Source organism: Cibotium barometz, chromosome 34, assembly GCF_041138505.1.
Source record: "Cibotium barometz isolate CiBa-2024 chromosome 34, ASM4113850v1, whole genome shotgun sequence".
Taxonomy (NCBI): Eukaryota; Viridiplantae; Streptophyta; class Polypodiopsida; order Cyatheales; family Cibotiaceae; genus Cibotium; species Cibotium barometz.
The window spans coordinates 26,135,760-26,162,279 of record NC_141079.1 but is presented as its reverse complement, the minus strand read 5'-3'; the positions used below and the strand labels follow the sequence as shown (position 1 = coordinate 26,162,279).

Here is a 26,520-nt window from a genome sequence, read left to right as displayed (position 1 = left end):
AAGGTACTCCATATCAATGCACGCACCATAGATCTCTAATTTCATTCTACAACCTCCCAATTGTAGCTTAATCTTTTCACTGTGTTCGGCCTCACGTATTGAAGCGTCGAGTCAAACCAAAAAGGCTCCACTGTATTCCCTATCCAGATATGCAAGAGGATCATATGCATCACTAAGTCAGGCCTCCAAAGTCTTCGTCATGGTTGATCATGTTAACCCAGGTTTGTGCAGCAGTTTACCATCTCTACTTGTTCCCCTGTAGGCCAAAATCATGCCTGCTTATTCCTACCCTAAGCATGCAAGATCATCACCTTAGCATTCCCCACATGCACGCATGCCGACATAAAGAGGGAGAGGATATACCCTTGCTTCTGTTTCTTGAAACTTTGGTGAAGGCATCACTTTAAAATTATCGTTAAGTACTGCAGCTCTTTACAAACAAAGACCACACGTCAGAACACAAATTACTGTTTCAATGAATCGAGTGAAAACCTGAGAGCAGCCTACAAGATAGAAAAAGTCCTCCCATATTTTGAAAAGGTGCATGTGTGCACTCACAAATCATGCATACATGTGTGCAAGCACACATGAGAGAGAGAGAGAGAGAGAGAGAGAGAGACAGATTTTATCATCCATACAAGGCCAACTTCTGGTACAGAATGTAAATGCTACCACCTAAGAGGAAAAACTTCATAATTCTTCTTAAGCGACTAGCACAGCTTGTAAGCCATTCACAGCAATTGATCTATGCTAAGTTCAAACTCCTGTTTTAGACGACAATCAAAATTGCATATTTCATGCATGCCTACTACCATGTGTCCCATTAAAAAGGGCTTGATAATAGCCTCAACAGTGTGACCAAATCATGATCACATAGCAGTCCAATCGAAAGGCTCCTAAGGAGTTCTACCAAGCCCATGGGCCCCTGATTTTTCATGAATAATTTATTCTCTCTTCACAAATTCCAGGCACTATCAAGAAGTTCCTACTGAAACGGTCTGATGATAATGATTACTCTTGCTGTAAGTGAACAAAAATGCGTCTGAAATATGAACATGCCACTTGCAAAACAACATATGAGGGAGACATTCCTTGAAAGGTGCAATAGCTTGAAAGGCTCCAGAGCACAAGGTCACAGTTTGCAGCACCCCAAGAATAGTTTCACCTCTTGACCCATTGAAAGCTTTTGCGTGCTTTTGCTTTTCCTGGTTTCTTTCTCTCAACTTTACGAGGGTCTCTCGTCAGCATGCCCACTGTCAAAAAACAAACATAATATCAGGGCCAGCAACATATAATTATAGAGTCAAATTGGTCAAACTCCTTGCAGAAGCACAGACTTTAACAAACCACCAGGAATATGTCATGAAAGCCAGCAAGGCATGACATATCACAACAAAGCAAGCAACTCGTAAAAATTAGCAATATAGATCAATTGGATTTGAAAGAAGAAACTTTTCTGAAGGGCCTCCCTCTGCTGAAACTGTGGAGAGAGAGAGAGAGAGAGAGAGAGAGAGAGAGAGAGAGATCAGGAACGTGTACAAGAAAATTGGACACAAAAGGGGATAGAAAAGGTAGCATTCTTAATATTTTTCCCACTTTTTTTTAAAGCTATTATTCAAGCAAATAATACATACCACTTACACATACCTTTTACAATGGCAAGCTAAAAACTGTGAAGCCTAAAAACTAACATTCCTTCCATAAACTTTATCTCTAAAAATATCCCAACTGGTAGACATTCTGTCATAGGCACTTTGCCAACTCTTGGTATCGGCTCAATTCCAGATGTAATGACGCGAACAGAATTTCCATCGGAGTCGGGCCAAAAATAGCAACTCTCCTTCTGGAAACGTTTCCGAAACGTGGTCCAGAAACGCCGTTTCTGAAGTAGCACGTAGCCTGCTGCCCCCTGCGCCTCCCCCATCGCTGTCGCCGCCAGCCTTCCCAGCCCCCCGCCTGTCCCCGCAGCCCCTCCCCTCCCCCGCTTTCTTCCCGCCTGCCCCCCTCAGCCCCCCGCCTGCGCCGCCAGCCTTCTCAGCCCCCCGCCTCCCTCTTCCGCGCCGCCCTCTTCTCCCCCCCCCTCGCCTTCCTTGCGCAGCCCCCCCTCGCCCTCCTGCCTCCGCCTCCCCCCCCTGTTTTCCGCCTCCTTCCTTTCTTCCCCCCCTCCTCGCGTCGTCGGCCTCTCTGCCCCCCGTCCCTGCTTCTCCCCTTCTCCCCGCCTCAGCCCCCCGTTCCCCTTTTTTTTCGGCGATTTCCGCGTAGTGGAGAGGTTTTTTCTTGGGTTCGTCTCTTCGGTTCAGCCTGTACCTGGTCTTTTCCCTTAGGAGGACTCCATGGCAGCCTCTCCGTCAGCCCCGACCGATACAGGTCTTCGATTAGACTTCTCAGATGCAGAGCAGCAGCTTCTCGCGTCCTCCGTTTCTTCCTTGGAGGCCTCTTCCTTGGTTTGCAAGGTGGTGGGTAGCCGCCCAATGCAGAGAGAGCTACACGACCTACTGCAGGGTAGCCTCATTGGCGAGACAGCAAGAATCGTCAGCGTGGATTTTTTAGGCCGCGGCTACTACCAGGTGGAGTTCGAGTCCCCTCCAGCAGCTCAGAGGGTGCTGGCTCGGAGCCCCATTGCCCTACGCTCCTCTCGGGCGTTCTTTGCACGATGGACCCACGGTTTCGACCCATCGTCTGATCCACTGGCAGGCGCGACTGGTTTCCCCATCACCGTCTGCTTTCCAGGTCTCCGAAGGGAGTACTTGCCCCTCTTGCCGTCCATAGGTAGGGCTTTCGGGCAAGTGGTGGAGGTGCCACAGACCGCGGCCTCAGTGGTTGCTCGGGCAGCAGGACTCCCGGCCATTCGTGTTGTGGTTCCGTCACCAGAGTCCCTCCCGAAGACGATCCTCCTCCCTTGTCTTTCTAGAGGACATCTGATACAGCGCGTGGAGTATTCGGGCCTCCCCGGCCAGTGTTTCATATGTCGGGAGATGGGCCATCTCGCACGCGCATGCCCCCGCAAGGGGGTTCATCCTTCACGCTATGCGGCCTCTGGACCCACTGCAGGAGACCCGAGAGGTGGACATCCACCTCCGAGACCGGACATCCCTGGCTCGCCACAGCAGGCACCACCATCGGACGAGCAGGCTCCAGCGGAGAACGCCGCGCAGACCCAGGAGACTGGCGGCTGGCAGGAGGTTCGCCGGCGGAAACGCCCGGCCCGCAGGGACCGTCGCAGACGCCAGCAGGCAGCACAGGCTGGCGGACAGGCGACTCCGGCTGGCGTACAGGCACCTACCCGCATTTATGCTCCAGTCAGGGATAGGCGGCCTGCAGGTCCCACCCCGATGGACGAGGATTCAGACTCAGTGCCCGTTGTTGAGGCCGATGGTGGAGCCTCTCACGTGGAGACACCACTCCCGCCTCCCCCCCCGGGGGGGCCCGCCCCCTCCTTGGAGTAGTTTCCTGAGGATCCCCGGCCGCTCCCTGCGACCCCCGGTTCCCCTCCCCCCCACCCGGAGAGCACTCTTTCCTCCCCCCCCTCTCCCCCCCCCGCCCCCCCCCTCCCTCCTCCCCCTGCGGCCCCCCCTGACTCCTATCCTCTGACAGATGCCTTTCCATCCTCCACTCGCTCTCCCCCCTCCTCGCCGCGAGCCCCCATCCCCCCTTCGGCCTCTCCAGGATATTTCGCCAGACCACCCGCTGCCCCGGGGCAGCGCAGCGGGGTAGGCCAGAGTTCAGTCCAACGGCTGTTTCACCGCCTCTCCGGGCCGGTGGAGATGGCGATCCTAGCTTCGCCCACCACAGAGTTCTCTCCAGCCTCCCCTGGGGGGCCCCACGAGTGATGGGGCTACCAGTGGATTACAGTTTTTTCAGGTGCCTCCAGCTGGATGCTGGCCCATTCGAGACGCTGGTCGCGCCCTTGCGAGTTTGCGTGGTGTGCCATCCCTCTCGTTCTCCTTCAGTGGTGAGCAGCATGGTGGCCTTCTCCTTTCCTCTCAGCGTTGCCCCAGACACAGCATGGGACTGCAACTCTGTAGAGGAAGTTCTTCGTGACCAGATACTGGAGTTTTCTCACCACTTCAGTGACTTGGGGCTCACGGACTTATTGCAGACCCGACTACACTCAGCCCGCATGAGTCTGTTTGGTATAGGAGATTGGCGAGTGGATCCGGTCCACACATCAGTTGAGGCGGTGCTATTGATTCTCCTCCATGCCGCCCCGAGGGTGCAGCCTACCTTTCGATATTTATATGCAGAGGAGTGGTCTCACGCCTATGCTCTGGACAGGGCGAAGGCGGAGTGGAGCTGGACACAGACTCAGGTCACCCTCTTTCTGGAGAGACTCCGCACCCGGACAGACAGTGACTACTCTCCTTCCAAGCCGGCGCCCAAGACTCACAGAGTGGAGGGCAGATCATCCGGACCGGCTGAGAGGGGTGAGCCAGTGGTGGCTGCTTCACTTGCCACAGCACATCCATGAGGATCCTCTCATGGAACATCCAGGGTCTCGGTGGACGTCGCTGCTACATTGGTCGGGGCAGACTTCGCCAGGAGATCCAGAGGGCTCTCGTTGGAGGACCCATAGATATCCTCTTCATCCAGGAGCACCACCTTTCTGCCGGGCGTACCCGCACCTGCGGGAAGATCTTGCCAGGCAGGAGTCACACTTTTTGGTCCCCGGCATATGGCCCCCAGGGGAATCAGGGCGGAGTATGCATTTCAGTCAGCGAGCAGCTTCTTTCCGAGGTTGTGGACTCTGGCACCCTGGTTCAGGGTCGCGCGCAGTGGATCATCCTTCGGGTTGGGGAAGATCGCATTGGCTTCCTCAACTTCTACGCCCCTAACGGGGCATCCGGGAGAGCTGAGTTCTGGAGCACCATTAGGCAGTCCCTCCCCTTGGCAGACCACTGGTGCCTAGGAGGGGATTGCAACATGCTGGAGGATGCAGAGGACAGGCTGGGGGGCAGCCAGGAGACCATTCATGGGCCAGAGCTCGCTGCCTGGGAGGAGCTTGTGCTACAGGTGAGAGGCCAGGATCCGTGGACCCTCCCGGAGTTTGGCAGGTTGCAGGGGAGTCTCTCTTTCTCGCGCTCGGATAGACGGGCCACAGGAGTTAACCTCTCTCGCATCGATAGGTTCTACATTGATGAGTGGGCTTGTGATAGAGGTGGCACCGTGGGCATACTTGCAGGCTCCTCGCTTTCAGACCACTTCCCAGTGCTTCTCCAGATTGAGGACCCTACGAGAGGAGAGCGGGGCCAGAGCGTCCGGATTCCAGATTGCCTCATAGAGGAGCCTGAGATCGCAATCAGAGTTGAGCAGGTCTGGCAGGAGCTGCAGTTCAGGAGAGGATCGGCAGCCAGTGATCTTGCCAGTGGCCTGCAGGAGATCAGTCGGATGCTCAGACTGGCTGCCTTGGACCGTCTGGAGGCCTTCAGAGAGCAGGAGAGGAGCCTACGGAGGAGTCTAGCGTCCCTTCAGAGACTCCAGGAGAGAGATCCTCTGAGCCCCTGGATCTCAGAGCAGATGGAGACAGCCCGCACTGAGATCAGATCCATCGAGGAGAGGCGGGTGGAGTTTCGATTCCATGCTCGGGCTTCTTTTTGGACTCAGGCTGGAGACAGAGTGACTCGGGATTTCTTTGAGGCGAATGGGCCTCGATTCAGACGAGAGGGTCTCAGGCGGCTTCGCCAGGCTGATGGCCAGGTTGTGGTGGATCCCCCCAGGGTTCGGGCGATAGCCACAGATTTTTACAGGGATCTTCTCTCTGCTGAGCCAGCAGACGACAGGGTGAGAGAGGCTAGGGAGGCGGTCTGGAGCTTCACGAGACCGGTTGTGCCGGTCCATTTGCAGCACTCCCTTCTCTCCCCTTTCTCGGATACGGAACTGGAGGAGGCTCTGCAGGCATTACCTCGGGGCAAATGCCCAGGAGAGGACGGTCTCTCAGTGGCTTTCTTCCAGAGATACTGGGGCCTCCTTCATAGGGGCTTCAGATTGGCACTCCAGGAGATTATGGAGACCGGAGTCATGCCGGACAGCATGGCAGAGGGGTTGATCCACTTGATCCCCAAAGAGGGAGGAGACAGACTGGAGATTAGACAGTGGAGACCGATCACCCTGCTAGGCACGGCCTACAAGGTCCTAGCTAAGGCGATCAGCAGGCGGCTTCAGCCTCACCTTCCGGACATCATCCACTCCACGCAGACAGGCTTCATCCAGGATAGGAGCATTCTGGATAACATTTTCTCTTTCTGGGAGGCTACGGCTTTGGCTAGATTTCGACAGGAGGATCTGGCGGTGCTCCTTCTCGACTTTGAGAAGGCATATGATCGGGTGGACTGGGCCTTTCTGGAAGGCACTATGGAGAGGATGGGCTTCCCCCCTCAGTGGATTCGTGGGGTCTCTGCACTCTACACTTCGGCTCATAGCCAGGTGCTGATACAGGGCGTGTGCGGAGAGAAGTTCCAGCTCTCGCGCTCGGTGCGGCAGGGGTGCCCCTTGGCGCCCTTTCTTTTTCTTTTTGTGGCGGAGGCCATGAGCACCTTCTTGACGGCACAGGATACAGGTTTGAGGGGCCTCCAGCTTCCCATCCGCACCTCGGAGGAGCTCCTAGACTCGGAGTTTGCGGATGACACTGCTGTCTATCTTCAGGGAGGTGAGGAGAACCTCCGCCGCTTCGCCTCAGCCATGGACAGGTTCTGCAGAGCTTCGGGCGCTTTGATCAACTGGCACAAGTCGTGTGGGCTGTGGGTCAGTTCTATGCCCCCCCCGACTTGGAGGCCAGTTGATGGTTTTCAGTGGCTGCCCCCCGGCACTACAGTGCGTTATTTGGGATGCTATGTGGGCATTGATATATCTCCGGAGCAGCAGATAGCCCCCCTTCTTCTGAGTATTCGGAAGAAGCTCCTGTATTGGAGTACCGCTCGTTTATCTCTGGCTGGCCGAGTAGTTGTGGCCAACCAGGTTCTGCTAGCTACCATGTGGTACATCACTTCTTGCTGGGCCTTCTCTCGGGCGTGCATTGGCCAGGTGCAGAGGCTCATCAGGAACTTTCTTTGGTCCGGAGGCGACGGGCGACCCGCCAGGGCCAAGGTGGCATGGGCTGTGATCACTCAGCCGAGGGAGAGAGGCGGCCTGGGCATTGTAGATCCTATTTGCCAAAGTCGTGCTCTGCTTGGCAAGTTGGTAGTCCGTGGTCTCCTGCCAGGCGCTGAGCCGTGGAAGGAGTTTCTTGTTTCCAGGATGCTCAGCCGCACTCCTTCTCTTAGCGGCCCCTGGACCCCCAGCATCAGGTGGATCTTTACGGAGCAGCGATCCAGAGGAGTGGGCCTTGGCTTCGAGGAGCGTTTTGCAGCCAGCCTTCTGAGGGCCTGGGCGCATCTGAGGCCGTCCCTTTTCCAGACTCCCCCGGGCACCGATGAGGAACGCTTGCGGCAGCCATTGATCTGGAACCCCTTGATTCGACTTCCCAGTGGCCATATGGTTGGCTCGCGGTCTCACGTGTCGTGGGGCCCGTTGAGCTCCGGCCCGGCCCAGTCCCTAGACGACTGGATATGTTTTCAGCAGTTGCCTCCAGAGGTTCAGGAGAGGAGGCTCAGTGGGATGAGGGGCAGAGAGTTGATGAGACAAGACATTGAGGCGGCCATCCCCCGGGAGTGGCGGACCCCAGTACAGGACCCTCCACCTCCACAGTGGATGGGTGTCTTTACTCGGCATGAGATCCTTCTAGCGGTCTGCGGCACAGCGGAGAGCGTCTCCCCACTCACTTTCGAGGTGGGAGAGGGTGGCCAGCTCCAGAGGACACGACTGGATTTGGATGGGCTCCAGGGTTGTATTCTTCAGAGGGTACGGGTGGTCGGCTTTCATCAGAGGCAGTGGTATGTAGACCCCTCACCGGCCTCGATAGGGGAGGACTGCTCTTGGAGATTATGGGCGTGGGACAGCAGGCCTCTTATTCGCCTCCAGTGGGATCCAGGTGAGTGGTTTTGGCGAGATCCCTACTCGGCCCCTACCAGCCCTGCCATCCCCTTCTTTCAGTACACAGCGAGGCTGGGGCGGCGGATTCAGAGACACAGGATAGCGAGCACCCCGGCAGCGGCCGAGCATTGGCGGCGACAGGGGCTCTCTCCTGCCTTTCTTAGGGACTTCTGGCAGCGCCTTTGGGCCAGTTTCCGGCCCCGGAAGGTGACGCTTTTTCTCTGGCTCACAGCGCATAGAGGATTGGCTGTGGGGGCTTGGCTAGCTTTTGGCAGACACCCAGCGTCCTGCCCTCGGTGCGGCCATGCACAGGAGTCACAGCGGCACTGCTTATGGGATTGCCCACAGGCACAGCAGGTCTGGCAGCGCGCTCTCAGGATGGTTTTTGCAGGCTCACCAGGTGAGATGTTGGTGACGTGGGGTGCGGTGGCTTGGGCCACGGACAGCGGCCCTGCACTTGGATATGAGGACGTCCCTGGCAGTGTGACCATCCAGGTCTCTGACAGGGCGATGGCGGTGGTTCCGACACCAGACTTCTCTTCGGCAGCCTCTCAGGAGGGGGTCGGGCAGAGATGGGAGATGATCAGCAGCATGACGGCTTGGCACATATGGAGAGCCCGATGCAGGGAGGCCATTGACCACCAGGCGACCCCACCGGCGGAGGTCATACAGGCCCTCTGGGTGGACATCATTCACACCTTGAGAGGACACTGGGGGAAACTCCAGGGCGACTCGGATCGCATGAGAGGGCGCCGCAAGGCTTTCCTCCGCACTTGGCAGCCTGGTCCTTTCCTCACCGCCGCGAGTGACGAGGATGTCACTTGGCACTATAGACCGCCAGTTTGGCTTTTCTCACCTCCATCATGTATTACTAGGTAGCCCCCCCCACAGAGTGGCCAGCCATGGGGGGGAGCTCAGGTGTTCATTGTGTTTTTTATCCCTCCTGGCGAGGTGAGCTTTGTAGCCATATGGCGTTTTCTCATTAACTAATAGAAGGATCGTTTTTCCAAAAAAAAAAAAAATAGCAACTCTCCTAAATTTTAGGAGTGTGGTCCTTTGTATTCTAGGATAATCCTCCATTCCCAAAGCTTGTACTTTCCAAATATTTAGACATCCTGGAGTCCACCAAACCCCTTTCATACTGGGAAATGTCCAGGCTGGTGACATCCTCCCCAGCTTCTTAAAAGTTGTCCGCAACTTTAAGCTTCAAGCCATATATTCAACATATAATCATGTCCCATCAAGTGGCCGAGACAAGACAATCTCAAAAATCCAATATAACTGAAGAATCCATGTCCCAAAGAAATGGATGAGACTAAATAAGTCTCCATAATACCAATATCGAAATCATGTCCCAAGTAAATGGGCGAGACAAATCAGTCCCATAAGTCCAGATATCATAATCCAAGCTCAAAGCACACAAACATGTGCCAATCCACATGACCCTTGGCGTACACATCATAAGTCCCTTGCCAACCAAGTATCATGTCCACTTTACCACTTGCACTCCGTGTTGGTACTCAAACCACACACCTTGGATGAGAGGTGGGCTCAAGTAACAAGATAAAACAATCACTCGCAGGCATAAATAGCCTGGTATTCCATAAGCATTTCTGTTGCACATAGTTTATAGGCATTTCGGCCACCAACTCACTCTACCCTCTCAAGTGCCCATGTTCCCTTCCATCTGCTCTCTATTGTTCCACCCACACATGGTAGAAACAATCTTCAAGAGAGCACGTAGGACAAGAGAACACTACACAGGGTATGTTGTGCTCCACACTACCCTCTGAAGTGCCCATGTTCCCTTCCATCTGCTCTCTATTGTTCCACCCACACATGGTAGAAACAATCTTCAAGAGAGCACGTAGGACAAGAGAACACTACACCATGAGTTTCATAAGTCCAATGCATCCCAAATAAAGGGAGCCATAAAGAACAATCCATCCTAGTAAAAGGGAGTCATAAACATAATCCATAAACCTGAGGATGGATCCAAATCCCTAGAAAAGAAGTCCAAGAATCCATAGACCTGTATACCATAACTCTTACCACATACTCCGTGCTAACCACACACCTTGGAGTAGAGGTGGACTTTATCCATAAAAGCATCATATCCATGAGATATCCAAAGATTTCTTCTCTATAAACTCAAACAGATTCGTCCATAGAAATTGCTTGTGAAGCCCAATATCTATATAAATCTCGTCCAAGAAAGAAATCTCCATAGATATAATCCATCCCAATAAAGGAAGCCATAAACAATGTTTCCCTGAAACCATCTCAAAGCAAACAACACCACCTTTCTCCTTGCATGGCTATACAAGGGTTAGTGAACATCAAAAACATTTCATAGTAAATAGCAAAAGCACCAACTTTGCAAACTCAAAGTATACTTAGCTTTTCTTTGCCAGGTTGATCATGAAGCCAAAAGAAATATCTCCTCACCATATCCTTAAGATATCCCGAGATATATCTCTATATAGCTTGCCTGTAAGCTTGATAATATAATCCACAATATCCATATGGAAAGAGTACTAAACGTGTGCATATAAAGCCAACTCCACACTTCCAATATAAAATTTTGTGAATTCATAAATCCTTAGATCAACAAGCTGTTTACTGCTCATGCTCTTGCTTCATAAGCTATGAAGCGGCTGGCCATGCTTAATAGCAATGATGATAAGTGTGGTCCCCACTTGAGATCTTTTCTCTTCCTTATTGATAGAAGGAAGCCTCCGCTTCCAAGAAAGCCTATGCTCTGATACCAATGAAACTCGCGGCGATGCCCAAGGGACTAGGGTCTTTGACACACTTGTTGATACCATCAATGCATATCAAAACACTTAAATATGGCCACAGCCTTAACATATATCCATCATCACTTTGCATAAAACATAAAGCTGGACAAAACATCCACAAATGCTGAAAATGGATCTTGCACATGTGACACCACACAGAGGCCGGAATGGGCCGACCCCCCCCCTTGGAGTATTTTATTACCCAAGGAGAATAATATCATGTACAAGCTTTGAGGGCCTTACTCTCCCCACGGGAGATGCCGGATTATCCATATACAAATGCCATAACACAGCCCAGCACGAGGCTACCAAGCCGGAACACAAGCTGTAGAAATGCCGAGCCAACAATATAATCCATATACCTCCATGTGGATACTGATTCTTCCCCAAAAACCACGGGTCTTCATGCAATAAAGCTGGTACAGCAAGTACAACTCTCCATTCAGCCGGTACAGTAGGTACAATGGCTGGTACAGCCAGTACTGTGGCTGGTACAGTAGGTGCAGTGGCTGGTACAACTGGTATGATGGCTGGTACAGCATGTACAATGACTAGTACAACATGTACAGTGACTAGTACAGCAAGTACAAAAGCTGGTGCAGCTAGTACAATGGGTGGTACAACAAGTACAGAAGTTGGTACAACCGGTACAATGGGTGGTATAGCAAGTACAACAAGTGCAAGGACTGGTACAACCAGTACAACGGCTGGTACAACAGGTACAAAGGCTGGTACAACAAGTACAATGGCTAGAAATCATAATAAATGATTAAATACCCTTGCCTTCAGTATTTCTTCGCGATGGAAGCCTCCAGAACAATCCCCAACAGCCGGTATTCTTCATGGGCAGCCTTCAAGAGAGAGAGAAAGAGAGTAGCCATCATTAGGGCAGCTTGTAACGGTGGTAGAGGCTAGTGTGCAGCAAGAGAGCCTCTATTAATGAAGAGAGAGGGCTCCAATTTATAGATTTGGACCTCCCATGAGCTAAAATGGCAAGAGAAGGCTACAATGACAAGTGGAGAGCCACACAATACCTAAAGTGACAAGTGTGAGGCCACTTATCTCACTTTGATCCACTTTCTAACAAGTGTCAGGCCACTTGTCTCACTTTGGTCCACTTTCTTGCCACATGTCCCAATCTAAGAGATGGGTCCTTCTGTCACGTGCATCCCGCACTTGGATACCACATAATATTTTTGTACAGAAGGTGCAGGACCTGGGATGGTGAACTGGTCCCATGTGAGCCCAGTCCGGGAGGAGTCAGCCAGGGATCCATCTCAGTCGTCCGAGGTCAGGTGTGCATTGTCCTGCACATGAGTCCAAGGTCAGATGTGCACTGTCCTGCACATGAAACAGTGCTAGTCCGCGCTGTGAGCCTCCCTCTAGAATGATGTCAGTGGTTCTGTGTATCTGGTATGGTACCGGATGCCAGATCACTGAGTAGATAGTGGTTAGGACAAGGGGCCAGCCCATAGGACTACCCTGGAGCTTAGTATGGGCATGGGAATGGTGTGAAACCATCCCCATGTGGGCCAGGAAGGCCCAAGCTGGACCCACCAGCCATGGAAGGGCTGTAGGACAGTCCTAAGGCAAGAATAAGGCTATTTTCAGGAGGTTACAGCCTTCATAGGGCTGTAGGGCAAGTATGGGGCAGCCCATACAGGCTGCCCAGCCCATGGATTGTGGGCAAAGGCTATGCCCAGCCTTCTAGGAGCAAGCGCCTGCCTCCCCAGCTTGCTAGGGAATTTACGCAGCATTTATTAGGATTTTTGGAGCATTTAATGCTGAATTTACTCAGTCGTGGGATTTGTCTGCTGGCCGCCTGCACTTATACTGGCCGACTGCTGCTACTGAAGAGTAGTATAAATAGGAGAGGTCCACAATCCCATCATTCATCTCATTTTTCACCAAGTGCTCAAGCAAACCAAGGGGCCAAGACAGCCAAGGGCTTGCTAACGCAAAGGGGTGAAGGGCAGGGTATTCCCAACCAAGAAAAGGTCCAAGGTTGCTGTATTTTCTTTCAGTTTTCTCATCATTCTAATAAAGCAAATACACCATCCGTGGTGGGGGCCCTACAGAGGGTAATTGGGACCCAATACTGTGTCCTCTCCATCTCCCACTTCTCTCTCTATTTTCTGCACATCTCCTTTCAGTTTGTGCGTTAATTTCCGTTGCGAAAAGAGTGCTGAATTCTGAGTTTTGAAGTTACAGATCTTTCTCCGAAGCTTCCGCATATTACAATGGTATCAGAGCCTACTTCAAGGACAAAGATTCAGCAAAGAAAACCAAAAAAATTTTCTCGCTCGTGTGGTTGGTTTTTAGACGCCGGTGGACTACCCCTTTCAGAGTGACTTCTGTCCCTCGAAGGACGGTTGGTTTTTAGCCTCCGGAAGCCTCCGGCAGCACAGATAGTGGATAGTCAGATTGCGTTCCATAAAGGAATTGCATTTTCCTGCTATGGCGAGCTTCGGCGACGAGAGAGACCCAAAACCACGGGACCAGAGTGCACCAAGGAGCCCAGCTAGGGCACCCGGCTTGAGTGTCAAACATGTTCCAACGGATGATGCGAGCACTCGCAGAACAGACAGCCAAGTTGGATGAGCAGAAGGCGCGGATCTTGGCTCTGGAGGAGTGTACTCGCCCTCCAGCGTCGCGTTTTCCATCTCCTCCTCCCTCTCCTTCCGTATCCCACATACCAGATCCTCGTCACAAGGACCCTCTCGCGGGGTCACAGCCGCAGCCAAGCTCCTTGCTTGAGTTGCAGATGCGTGCATTGGAGATCTGACAACGAGAAGACGATGCCATGCGACACGTGGAACACGTGCGTTACCTCAGAGCTTTGGACGCCAGATTGACACCAGCGACGGCGCCCTCGAATCATTTTCCCGAGAAAATGAATTTTAGTAAGTATAATGGTAAACTCGATCCCACAACTCTTTATTCAAGGTTACATCAATTTGAAGCTTACTTTGCCACTGTGAGGAAAACAGATACTGACAGAGTGATCTTAGCCAGTTGATACTTGGAAGGTGAGACCATTCCTTGGTGGACTCAGTGGGCTCATGCCCACACCAGAGCAGGTATGGAAGCTTGTGTGTGGGACGAGTTCGTCCGCGACCTTAAGCAGCTGTTTCTATCGCTGCACTACCTTGAGCGACTCGAAGACGAGTTCAGGGGAGCGCGTCAGAACGCGTAACCAGCCCTTCAGTTTGCCAATAAAATTTCGACCTTATGTCTGCAATTAGTCTTATTTGATACGGACAAGAAAGGGCAGTTTTTGTATGGCCTGGACACACAAATCCAATGGGAGGTGCGTATGTTTAGGCCAGCCACCTTTGAGGACGCACTCTCGCTTGCGCAAAGTGCAGAAATGAAACACAATGGTGGCAAGTCCAAGACTTTCCAAACGGCTTCTCCTAGGGCTAACACCTCGGGGGGCAAAAGCCAGAACCAAACAAGGTCTTCCCCAGGACAGAGCCCGGGAGCCCCTAGCTCCAAGAACTCGAACAATGCGTCTAAGCTTACTCCAGACCAGAAAGCGGAGGCAAGCAAGACAGGTGGCAAGTTGAGTGCTGAGGAGCTTTCTCAGTACAAGAAGGAGGGTAGATGTTTCTTTTGTCATACAAAAGGACATACTTCTCGGGATTGTCCGAAGAAGCCTCCAAAGGCCGCCACCGCCTCCACAGCTTCAGTGGTGAGCTCAGCTCCCACATAGACCCCAACGGCTAACCCTAGTTCTTCAAACCCCGGTGCTTCAATTGGAGCAATTATTAGCCGGGAGCTCAACGATAAGCAGAAGGGTGCCCATGACTAGGAGTATGAGCGCAACGAATTGCTCAAGTCCTTTGGCTACATAGGTGGCCAGAGAGTCGTCTTGTTTGACAGCGGCAGCACGGAGGATGTGGTCACGGAACAGGCCGCTAGGCGTGCCCGTTTCGAGCTGGCTCCGGTGGACAAACAGGTTGAGGGTTTTAGCACAGGTATGACAACGAGCGTCAAGTATGAAGCTCTAGGTGCTAAGTTAGTGATTCAGGGCATAGAGTTTGTGCGTGACTTTATGGTTGCCGCTCTTGTAGGAGCAGACATACCGGTGACCATTAAGTGTGAGCCAGGTATTCCGAACTTTCCGCTCATAAGCCACTTGCAGGCTAAGCAAGCAGTCAGGAAAGGCGCAGTGTGCGATGATCTACATCCAGACAGCCCAAGCGGTCGCCAGTGCTTCCGAGAAGTACTCGGTTCTCCACGAAAAGTTCCAAAAGATTTTTCTTCGGGACAGCCTCCCTCCCCAGCTCCCCCCCTCCAGACCGGAGGATCACAGGATTGACCTCCTCCCAGGCTCGGAACCCCCGAGCAAGTTTCCGTATCGCCTTTCTAAGGCAATGGAATCGGAGTTGGACCGCCAACTCCAAGAATTGTTGCAAGCTGGCTTCATCCGCCCCAACGTGTCGTCATTTGCAGCACCGATCTTGTTTGTCAAGAAGAAAGATGGGTCTTCCCGATTGTGTGTCGATTATCGTGCACTCAACAAGCTAACTATCAAGAGCAGATTCTCGATGCCTCGAATTGACTATATTCTCGAGAGGCTGAATGGAGCAAAGGCGTTCTCAAAACTGGATTTAAAGAGTGGGTACCACCAGGTACGGATTGTAGAGGGGGACATCCCCAAGACAGCCTTACGTACAGAACGGACCCACTATGAATTTGTGGTCATGCCATTTGGTTTGACGAACACCCCAGCTACATTTAACCGCATGATGATGCGTGTTTTCCGGGAGTTGATTGGAAAGTGTGTGTTCATATTTTTGGACGACATACTCATATTTCAGCTACAGTTGAGCAGCATGACATTGATGTGGAGAAAGTCCTTAAGTTGCTGGAAAGCAACGAGCTCTACGTCAATGAAAAGAAGTCAAAATTTTATCTATTCCATGTGCATTACTTGGGCTATATAATTAGTGCTGAAGGCATTCGACTTGATTCGGCTAAAGTGGCCGAGATTGTTAACTGGAAAGTACCTCAAACAGCTTATGACATTAGATCATTTGTGGGTATATGCCAGGCATATTCTTTCCACATCGACAAGTTTTCTGATCTCTCGGCAGATTTCACCGACCTGCTAAAGGGAGTGAAAACAAGAAGGCAAAAGATTCGAATGACTCCACGAGCGTTGAAGGCATTCCAGAACCTCAAGGTGGCTTTATCAGAAGCGCCTTGTTTAACCCTTGCCTCGTGGGACGAACCATTTCAAGTGATCACCGATGCGAGTAACATCACAATTGGAGGTGTATTGCAACAGAATGGTCATCCAGTAGCTTACATGTCTCGTAAGTTACTGCCCGCCGAAAAGAACTACTCAGTCTATGATCATGAACTCCTAGCAGTTATATAGGCCTTGAAACATTGGAAACATTTCCTGTATGGCTGTGACTTCGAGGTTCGCACTGACCATCAAGCATTGCGCTGGATTCAAACGATGCCAAGTGCACAGTAGAGTGATCGACAACACCGCTGGAGTCAGATATTCCAACAGTTCGGTGGTATGATTGAGTACCTTCCAGGAAAGGCAAATCCAGTGGCCGATGCTTTGAGCAGGAAGGGACAAGTGTCTACGATTCAGACCACTAGACTTAACCTTGTTGGTACAGGACTAGAGGACATGAAGCACACGTACGCGGATTCCGAGGAATTCGGTACTCAGTGGGAACAGGCATTGGATGCCACAGGACCATGCCATTTTCTATACCCGATGGTTGGCTTTTCTACAAAGGCCGACTATATTTCATGAAGTCATTATGGGCAGCTCTTCTCCATGATACCCATGACGCCATTACAAGTGGTCACAGGGACATGAATTCGACTCTGGAGAAATTAGAACGGCAATACTATTGGCCAAAGATGAGGCGTGATGTGTTTACATATGTACAACGCTGTGACATTTGTCAAAAGGTGAAAGCTCCTCGTGGAAAGAAGATAGGGTTGTTACAGCCCTTGCCAATTCCTGAGGGTCCTTTCCAGGACATTTCGATGGACTTTGTCACAAATCTGTCTCCCAGTCCGAGTAAGCGTAATACGCAGTGCTTAACTATTGTTGATAGGTTTAGCAAATTTGTTATGCTTATTCCTTGCAGGGCCAATGTGACCGCCGAGGATGTTGCCCAGTTGTTCATTCGGCATTGGTACCCGATTGGCGGGATTCCTAGAACCATAATGTCAGACCGAGATGCCAAATTTACCAGTCATTTTTTGGAGGGCATTGTTTGATAATTTTGGTACTAAGCTGAATTTTTCCAGTGCATTCCACCCACAGACAGAGATATACAACCAGTTGGCCTTTGATGTGCTGAAGTGTTATGTCCACGATCAGCAAGGTAAGTGGGAATCATTTTTGCCTTTAGTTCAAGCTGTTTTGAATGACTCTTTTTCTTCAGCTATTGGCAGGACTCCATATGAGGCAGCGTTTGGAAGACCTTTCCAGTCATTGTTAACCAGGACTTCATCTTCAGTACCGGAGGCGAACAGAGTGACGGAGTCTTACCAGGAGATTTTAGAGGCAGTAAAGGATAGATTGGCTAAAGCGCAAGAGGCCTACACTCGACAGGCCAATAAAGACCGAAGAGATATGAAGTTTTCGGAAGGAGATTGAGTTTATCTTCGGATAATGAAGCAAAGATTGAAACTGGTGGGCAAGCGATGTCCAAAGTTGTCTTTCAAGAGCTTCGGACCTTTTCCAATCCGGAAAAAGATTAATGAGGTGTCTATGCAGTTAAAGCTACCTCCGAGTTGGACTATGCACGATGTATTTCATGTCAATTGGTTAAAGCCATATGCAGGTCCACCCCCTTCAGAGGTCAAAGACGAAGCGGAACCAGATATTGTTGATGAAGCAAAAGTAATGGTTCCAGAACAGATCCTTCTGCACCGTTTCAAGCATGGCTCAGCCGAAGACTACGACAGTTCCTCACGAAGTTTCAGGACCGAGGAACCCATGAAGCGGTATGGCTCGACAAAGAGTTCTTCGAAGACTATCCAGCGTTATTGACGGATTATTTGGAGGCTATGCAGCTTCCGTCAAGTTAAGCAGAAGGGTATGTCACGTGCATCCCGCACTTGGATGCCACGTAGACATTTCTGTACAGAAGGTGCAGGACCTGGGATGGTGAACTGGTCCCATGTGAGCCCAGTCCGAAGCTAGGGATCCATCTCAGTCGTCCAAGGTCAGGTGTGCATTGTCCTGCACATGAGTCCAAGGTCAGATGTGCACTGTCCTGCACATGAAACAGTGCCAGTCCGCGCTGTGAGTCTCCCTCTAGAATGATGTCAGTGGTTCTATGTATCTGGTATGGTACCGGATGCCAGATCACTGAGTAGATAGTGGTTAGGACAAGGGGCCAGCCCATAGGACTACCCCAGAGCTTAGTATGGGCATGGGAATGGTGTGAAACCATCCCCATGTGGGCCAGTAAGGCCCACGCTGGACCCACCAGCCATGGAAGGGCTGTAGGACAATCCTAAGGCAAGAATAAGGCTATTTTCAGGAGGTTACAGCCTTCGTAGGGCTGTAGGGCAAGTATGGGGCAGCCCATACAGGCTGCCCAGCCCATGGATTGTGGGCAAAGGCTATGCCCAGCCTTCTAGGAGCAAGCGTCTGCCTCCCCAGCTTGCTAGGAAATTTACGCAACGTTTATTAGGATTTTTGGAGGAGTTAATGCTGAATTTACTCAGTCGTGGGATTTGTCTACTGGCCGCCTGCTCTTATACTGGCCGACTGCTGCTGAAGAGTAGTATAAATAGGAGAGGTCCACAATCCCATCATTCATCTCATTTTTCACCAAGTGCTCAAGCAAACCAAGGGGCCAAGACAGCCAAGGGCTTGCTAACGCAAAGGGGTGAAGAGCAGGGTATTCCCAACCAAGAAAAGGTCCAAGGTTGCTGTATTTTCTTTCAATTTTCTCATCATTCTAATAAAGTAAATACACCATCCGTGGTGGGGACCCTAAAAAGGGTAATTGGGACCCAATACTGTGTCCTCTTCATCTCCCCCTTCTCTCTCTATTTTATGCACATCTCCTTTGAGTTTGTGCGTTAATTCTCGTCGCGAAAAGAGTGCTGAATTCTGAGTTTTGAAGTTACCGATCTTTCTCCGAAGCTTCCGCATATTACACCTTCCATAAACTTTATCTCTAAAAATATCCCAACTGGTAGACATTCTGTCATAGGCACTTTGCCAGCTCTTGGTATCTGCTCAATTCCAGATGTAATGACGCGAACAGAATTTCCATCGGAGTCGGGCCAAAAATAGCAACTCTCCTAAATTTTAGGAGTGTGGTCCTTTGTATTCTAGGATAATCCCCCATTCCCAAAGCTTAAACTTTCAAAATATTTAGACATCCTAGAGTCCACCAGACCCCTTTCATACTGGAAAATGTCCAGGCTGGTGACAATATCCATGAGAACCCTAAAATAGAGAGTAGTAGCACACTTCAATTCTTTTGGGTCTTTGCATAGGGGTTTAGAGTATCGCATTAGCTCTCTATCAAGCTATAGATCTCTTTAATCCGACAGCCCTACCCCAATCTATTGCCATTTTTCCAAAAACAAGGATTTTATGGCACCGAAACCCAAGGAACGACCGAGGCGCAATGCATTGGCCTCCGAGGAAGCAAAGGAGCATGGCATTATGGATGTGCCAGAGGAAACTTTTGGGCAAGCTTCAAGATAAGTGGAAGAAGAAATGAATGTTGAAAGTATCCCCAAGTATACTCCGCAATCCTCACATTCCGTCTCCAATGACGCCCTCCTACAAATGCTAATCGAAATCAATGCAAAGATGGATTCTATGGCTACAAAGGTGGAGGTCAATGATAAACTTGACACTATGGCTACAAGAATGGAAGCTTTGGAAGAGAATGTAATTCGACCAATGAGTCAACATCCATATGATAGCGGTCATGGTGGTCAACATGAAGACAAGAAACATTTTGAGACAGCTTTTGAAGGCCGAAGGGAAGGCAAACAACCAATGATGCAAGAGGCTTCTCCTAAGTTGACACATGAGCATTCAACTAAGAATGTTTCTTTTGGGTTCATGACGGATGCTCGAAGACCTTCTATGATGAGGGAGACAAAGCCTACTTCATTTCAAGCGGGTTCTTCTCAAATGAATGAAAGGCAATATGCACCTACATTCAAACATGTGGAGTCCAATGTTGGGGATCCTAGAAGAGTACCTTCGCAGCCCAAAGCAAATCAATACTCCATAATTGAAGAAGAGGTGTATGATGTGGATGATGTAGATGTACATGATTGGTATATGTCATTCATCGAGAAGCAAAGAGAAGCTCATGATAAGTGGATGGAAATGCCACACTTTCTCAAGAGGGAGTACAAGGATTTTGCACAATTCTTTGGGTCATATGTGCAAATGCAAAAGTACAAGCCTTCACACCATCATTAGAATGCATCATTTACCGCATCTAAGGATGTGAAAGACAAGATCTCTCTCTCCAAGTTCAAGGGTGATGGATCAGCCCCAAATGAGTTGGAGGAGTGGATGAACAAGTTGGATACATACTTTCAGCTCTACCCAAAGAGTGAAAGAGATAAAGTGCAGTTTGCATCCTTGCATTTGGAAGATTATGCACATCATATGATTAAGGAAGGTACTATGCCACACACTTGGGAAGAATTGAAGAGGGAAATGAATGTCATTTGTTTCGCCTTTGGTTCTTGATCGATACCATGAGCAATGGTATGAACTCACACAAAAGGGTATACCGGTTAGAGAATACATCAAGAAGTTTATGAAGCTCTCTATGTTTGTGGATGGGCTCAATGAAGGCATGAGATTGAAAAAGTTTGTGCATGGTCTAGATTCATACATCAAGGTGGATGTTTCGACACAAAGACCTACCACTATCAAGGAGGCTATGAGGTTGGCGGAGCTATATGAGCCAAAGTATAGGAGATTTCAGCCCAATGCAACCACTCATAAGCCATTCAATGCTTCTTCTAATTTTGGGAAGAGTATGTCTTCTACCACATCCACTTACACTCACAAACTTCCATCATCTTTTGGAAGTGGACATACCATGAATGAAGTTCATAATGATACTAAGAAGCGCAGTGGGTTCATCAAGAAGTCTCCTCAACCCTTCAAGAAGACTCAAGAAGTCTCCTCAACCCGTCAAGAAGACTCAAAGGATGGATGATCCTAAGATCGAGGAATTGAGGAGCAAAGGCCTTTGTTTCAAATGCAAAGAGAAGTGGTCACCCGGGCATATTTGCAAGTCAAAGAAAGTGGTGGCTACTATGATTATCATGGATGAGAATGATGACTCCAAACCATCTCATGACATGGAAGAGTTTCAAGATTGCAATGAAGAGACGCATGGGGAGGATTTGGAGAATCATTCTTTTGTTAAAACCCAATGATTTCCTTAACAACGTTGTAGCACCCTGGCAACAACACTGATGTACAGCTTGTTGCATAAACATGACAAGAGATTGATTCCATGGCTATGATGCAAACAGGTGCCCTGCCTTCAAATCATTCATAGAATGCAAACAGAAGAGTGTGAAAATGGTTTGAGCCAAACACCTTGAAGCCGACTTACACACAGGCCACATATCTATCCTTAAGAAACAACAAATACCTTTCTTCAAAGTGCCTCGCACGGAAGGATCGTACCACATCAGTGCCCTACTCAATCCATGTCTTATTGCACCGGCTTGTCCTGAAAAATATATTAGCAGATGAGAACCGATCCTCAACCAACCAGCAGTGGTAACAAACAAAGAAATGCTCTTCATATCAGATTCCCATAGAAAACGTTAAGCAAGCACAACGGCTTGAGTAAAACAAAATCTGAAATAGTAAATAGAACTTCAGATGATCATTAACCAAACAGTCACTGTACTCCTGTAACAAAATTTATACCCGGGGCAGAAGATAGCAAAGCTTCATTAACCGAAGTCACTGTACTCCTGTAACAAAATTTATACCCGGGGCAGAAGATAGCACAGCTTCATTGACAAGTTTAATTTCAATGATGATACTGTAGGAGTGTATTCTTCTAGAAAGATAGGGTAGACGTTTTTAATCAATTTGCTTCCAGCTTTTCATGGTTGTTTCAGCCTTATAATTTGTATTGGAAGCTGTGCTCCCTCTTCTGTGCTACAGAAGAAGCTTTTATTATATCCCTCATATTTCTCCCTCTTGAACCACCTCCTATACTACCAAAGGTTATGCCAGAGGCTCAGTTCCAAGAAACTAACACCAAGCTGCTGCCAGGGACCTTCTGTATTAAACAATAGCTATTATACAGTTGAGGCAATGTGGTTACCCACAATATGCAGTGTGTAAACACACCATGCCCACTTAAAACCAAAATAATGACTTAAAAGAATTAAAAAACTGAAAAGATAATAAAAACGATAAACACATTGGTGCAATAGAGCATGCTATGCATAATCGGATAGGTCCCTCCGTTGGAATATCTTGTAATACAAGAAGCCTTTTTATAATTCTTAGGTAAAATCACACAAGGACTCAAGACTTTTTGTCAATCAAGAGGAAACACACACAATCAATACCAAATGCACCAAATTCCCTTGACTTTTGTTCAATCAAGAGGAAACACACACAATCAATACCAAATGCACCGAATTCCCTTGCATTATGTTGAGGTTTCTCTTGCCTCAACCAGCAGGCTTGTCTGGCTATGAAGCCTATACACCTGTACAGCTCGCTCCTCACCACTGATCACGCTTGGATGCCCACCAATACCCGGTCCGAAGCTTCTTGGTCTTTGAGGGGTCAGAATCTCAAATGCAGCCCACTTTCTTCTAGAATCAGAAATCTCATTCTTGGAAGAAAAAAAACTCACACTTTCACACCTCTTTGATTCTCTTTTCTTCATTAAATAACACGAAATCGCATATATACGAGTTATCTGACCTAATTTTTCAGAATTGTGCATTTTCCACAGAAAACAGGCTCAAACATTGATAAATGATTTGTCAACCCCAGTCAAAGTATGGTCAATTCCATGCAACTTGGTCAATGCTGGCAACTTGGAGCAAACTGGTCAATGCTGATCAATGAGGTCAAAACATCCATCAACTTTAAGCAAAATGGTCAATTCTAGCCAACTTTGGTCAAAAATTTGCTCAAAGCTGATCAAAACCGGCACAAAAATGCCAAAAGAAACCTACACATTTTCTCAATATGGAGGATTCCCAAGAAAGCACTTGATTTCCCTTAATTTGGAGTGTTTTAACCTGGAGACCCTCTTCACAGTGTTTCCCATAGCTATGGTTTGCGGGCAACAACTCTTTTACCCTTTCGCAAGTCAACCAAGTCCTGTCTTTAGTTTTTTTGTCATTTAGAACTTCAATGCATCTCACCAGGGAGGTGAGTTTGTAAATATATGTGCCTCCAGGGTCCACCCTGTCCTTCAGTACCTTATCTAAAAGTTACCCTGGCCTCTCACATTGGTATGAGAGTTCCTTGTCTTTGAGTTAGTTGCATCTTAGATTTCTGCATGGTCTTCGCAGGGCATCAAAATTTAAGTCAAATAATCACTTGTTTTTTCTTCTTTTCTTATCTTATCTTATCTTCTTCTTTTTTTTGGGGGGAAGGGGGGGGGGGGGGGGTAGGAATGCGCAGGAGCTCAGGTTGATTCTTAATAGGCCACTCACCTGTTCTTGAATTTTTCCTGTTCCCCTTAGGGCATTTCACTTTATCCCTGAGATTTGGATCATGTTGCTCCGTCTACTTAGCCTGTGGCTGCCCAACAACAGTTTTAAGTGCGGCATCAATTTGCCATTACCATAGCTTGTGAGATGCAAATTTCTCACTTGCCTTCGGAAAAATAGCTACACAGGTCCTGCTAACCATGGGTACAATGCATAAGCTGTCATACCCTCCAGGGGCATGGGGATTACTAAAGGTCTCAATAGGCATTAGGAGTCACCCCCTGCTCTTTGAGCCACTAGGTTAAGGCTATAGGTCATAAACAGTCCTAGGGGAGATCTCTCAAAATGTCTTATTACTGTGACCAATCTACATCTTGTGCTAGCAACTTTAGACCCTTAGTCCTAAAGGCACAACTCTTCAAATGGAGAGGGCATCTAACTTCTAATGGCAGTCAAAACCTTGGTACATAATGGGCATCACCTTTTGCAAGCCATATATCATTATTAACCTAAGGCATCATGAGCTACATGTTCTCATGATCATCTAACACAGGTATCAGTGGCCATGTAAACTCACTCTTTTCTTGCGTTGCTGTAACCATCTGCATTGTGGGCACCATATTCGTTCTTTAGATCATAATGCTTCACATGGAATGATGATGGACATCACATGCCAGAATAATGACCATCCTGAAAACTCTATTTGTTCCTTTTATCCCTACAAAACCTATAGAAACACATATTTCTTGAGAGCAACTGGATTGCTTTCAAGTAAAGACTGTCAAAACCTAGTTGTAAATGATTTTGTATGGTTAAAACAGCAAATAACAAGATACTTTTATGCTAATTGTGCATTAAATATTAGAAGTGTACCTGTTGTGCCACCACCTCTGACAAGAACGAATGCATCAAACATGCCCAATGTATCAGTTACAACAAAAGGCTCTAGATATTGGGCACGGTCATCCATGGATTTGAAGTACATATCATGATGTTTTTTATTGATGACGATCCTTCCTTGACCTTCTCTAATCCACACTCGTGCACTGCTAGTTTTCCTCCTACCCACACCATGGGCAAAACCCTGCTCATCAACTTTCCTAACCCAACGCTTCGCCATTTCTGCCATTTTTTCTAATTCCATCTCCCTTCGCTTTTTCCTTCTCTCAGCATCCATATCAACAAACTTGTAGTCATCCAAGTGAGGAAGCCCAACAGGTTCGTAGAAGCCAGCCATCAGATTCGCAATATCATTGTCAGTGTATCCACTTTTCCTAATCAAGTCTCCAAAAGAAGCATCGGGGGTGGTGTCACCTGTGAACAAACCAGTAAATATTACATTATATGTCAAGGGTTTAATAAATCCTCTCTCTCTCTCTCTCTCTCTCTCTCTCTCTCTCTCTCTCTCTCTCTCTCTCTCTCTCTGTGTGCGTGCATGTGGTCTGCACACACACCCCCCCCCTCTTGAAACTGTTAATCCAAGTTCTCACTTATACCTACTCCAATCATGGCTCCTTCAAGGTAGCTACATGTATAGAGTCTAGACTCAATTGAACAAGAACACATGGTCACTCGTATGCATCAAGACAACCAAACCAACAAAGGCATGACAGCGCCAATTGAAAAAGAAAATTTCCTGAGTTCATTTGAACCTTAGCAGAGGAGATAACTAACCATTGGTGCATGCATTTGACATGAAAACACATGCATTCCGCAAGAAAAAACATGCATTAATAGTGCAGGTGCTGCAACAGAAATAGATTATACCTTAATGATTGAAATACTAATCCATTATGCAGCTGAATCAGGTTGAAGTAGACTGCATGTTGCATTTAATGGCATGAGAAGTGAACTTTAAAAATGGGGTACAAATTACCTGCTACAGGAGGGTACATATCAACATCCTGTGAAGGCTGGGCTTGAACCTTAAGAAGACGACCATCTGGTCCCCATTTGCCGACATAAGATGGTCCTGTGTCTTCCCGGGGAATCCAGTCATACTGTGTATCACCGCCATAATCTGTTGGACTTTCAGCAGTGAAGTCCTTTTCACCTACAACAGTGCTCCACCCCTCTTCACTTTGCAACGGTTGGCCCGGGATATAATCTTCCACTGTGGGCTGAGCAAAGGCTGTTTCTCCACCAGAGCTCCATGTCTTTCCCCCAAAGTCTCCTTCTGTGTAGTCATGCCCTTGCTGCTCTGGTGCAAAAGAGGTCCATTGGGGAGGGGGTTGCTCATCTTCTTGTTCGTCCCAGTCATCCATGGTGCGGCCCTCTGTCGCAGATTTCCCAAACAGGCCTCCTTCACCAAACAGGTGAGGCTCTTCCCTGTCATCGTCGCCATTTTGAGGCCTTCCTTTCCCGTTACCACCGCCAGCGCCAAACCTAGACTCGGATCCTACACTACCTTGAAACAGATTTTTGCCAAAATGATCTCCGCCTTCACCATCGCTGCCGTCTCTTCCTGCCGAGAAGCTACTGCGCAGCATACATTGCCAGGGTGAAGAAGCTCTGTGGCCAGGGAGGAGCTCTTGCAGGGGCACAGTGATTCGTAAGAACAGAGGCTGGGAAGCGGCGCTTCTGAGTCGAGGGATGGAGAGAAAGGCCCGAATGAGACCAGGAGATGGCGAGGGCGCCATTGTTGCCCCAAAGCACAGTCCAATTCCAGCATAGGTTACATCCTCTTGCTCTGTGTAGCCGCAAAACTGTAGCGATGGCGCATCACCGTGTGCAGCAACAGAAGCTCCATGCTGTTTGAAAAGGTTTAAGCCTCCATCCTAGTGCCGGGTGAGAAGGCAACTTAGGCTAAGTTGGAAGTAAGACTCGATCAGGAGACCTTATTGTTCTACTGCATTGCTTGGTGCATTACAAAAAAAAAAACTTAGGCTAAGTTTTTGGCTCGTAGAACTTCTCAAAGGATACTACTGAATTTTGAAATTATCACTTTCTAGAGATTGTCAAAAGTGCTAGTGAGTTTAGGGGGGAAGGGCTCCAAGAATTGTATTGCCCTTTGGTTAGGTTTAGGGTGCAGGGTGCAGGCCTCGGCCTCTAGACCGCT

General features: G+C 48.9%; 1 protein-coding gene across 2 annotated transcripts; it reads right to left on the bottom strand.

Annotated features, from left to right (window-relative positions):
- Positions 1 to 665: 665 nt before the first annotated feature.
- On the bottom strand, positions 666 to 26,315 carry LOC147618834 (Ribosomal protein S5 domain 2-like superfamily protein). 2 transcript variants are annotated; one of them, XM_086773905.1, is made up of 4 exons: positions 25,339 to 26,315; positions 24,336 to 24,776; positions 21,419 to 21,499; positions 666 to 1,253 (listed from the first exon to the last, which is right to left on the bottom strand). In XM_086773905.1, the coding sequence occupies exons 1-4, from the start codon at positions 26,099 to 26,101 to the stop codon at positions 1,162 to 1,164; spliced, it is 1,377 nt and encodes a 458-aa protein (XP_086630031.1). In that variant the 5' UTR covers positions 26,102 to 26,315; the 3' UTR covers positions 666 to 1,161. The 2 variants fall into 2 exon arrangements, 1 of the variants encoding a protein (XP_086630031.1); XR_015261977.1 differs by lacking the exon at positions 666 to 1,253 and adding an exon at positions 24,040 to 24,189.
- Between the last annotated feature and the right edge of the window lie 205 nt (positions 26,316 to 26,520).

Bases quoted from the DNA above. Each gene is read 5' to 3' on its own strand.
- LOC147618834 (XM_086773905.1), bottom strand. From the start codon at position 26,101: ATGGCGCCCTCGCCATCTCCTGGTCTCATTCGGGCCTTTCTCTCCATC. The intron at 21,500-24,335 runs GTACACTTCTAA...TATATTTTTCAG, and splicing joins CAGAGGTGGTGGCACAACAG to GACAAGCCGGTGCAATAAGA. The intron at 1,254-21,418 runs GTATTTGTTGTT...GTTTTTTGACAG, and splicing joins GCGAGGCACTTTGAAGAAAG to TGGGCATGCTGACGAGAGAC.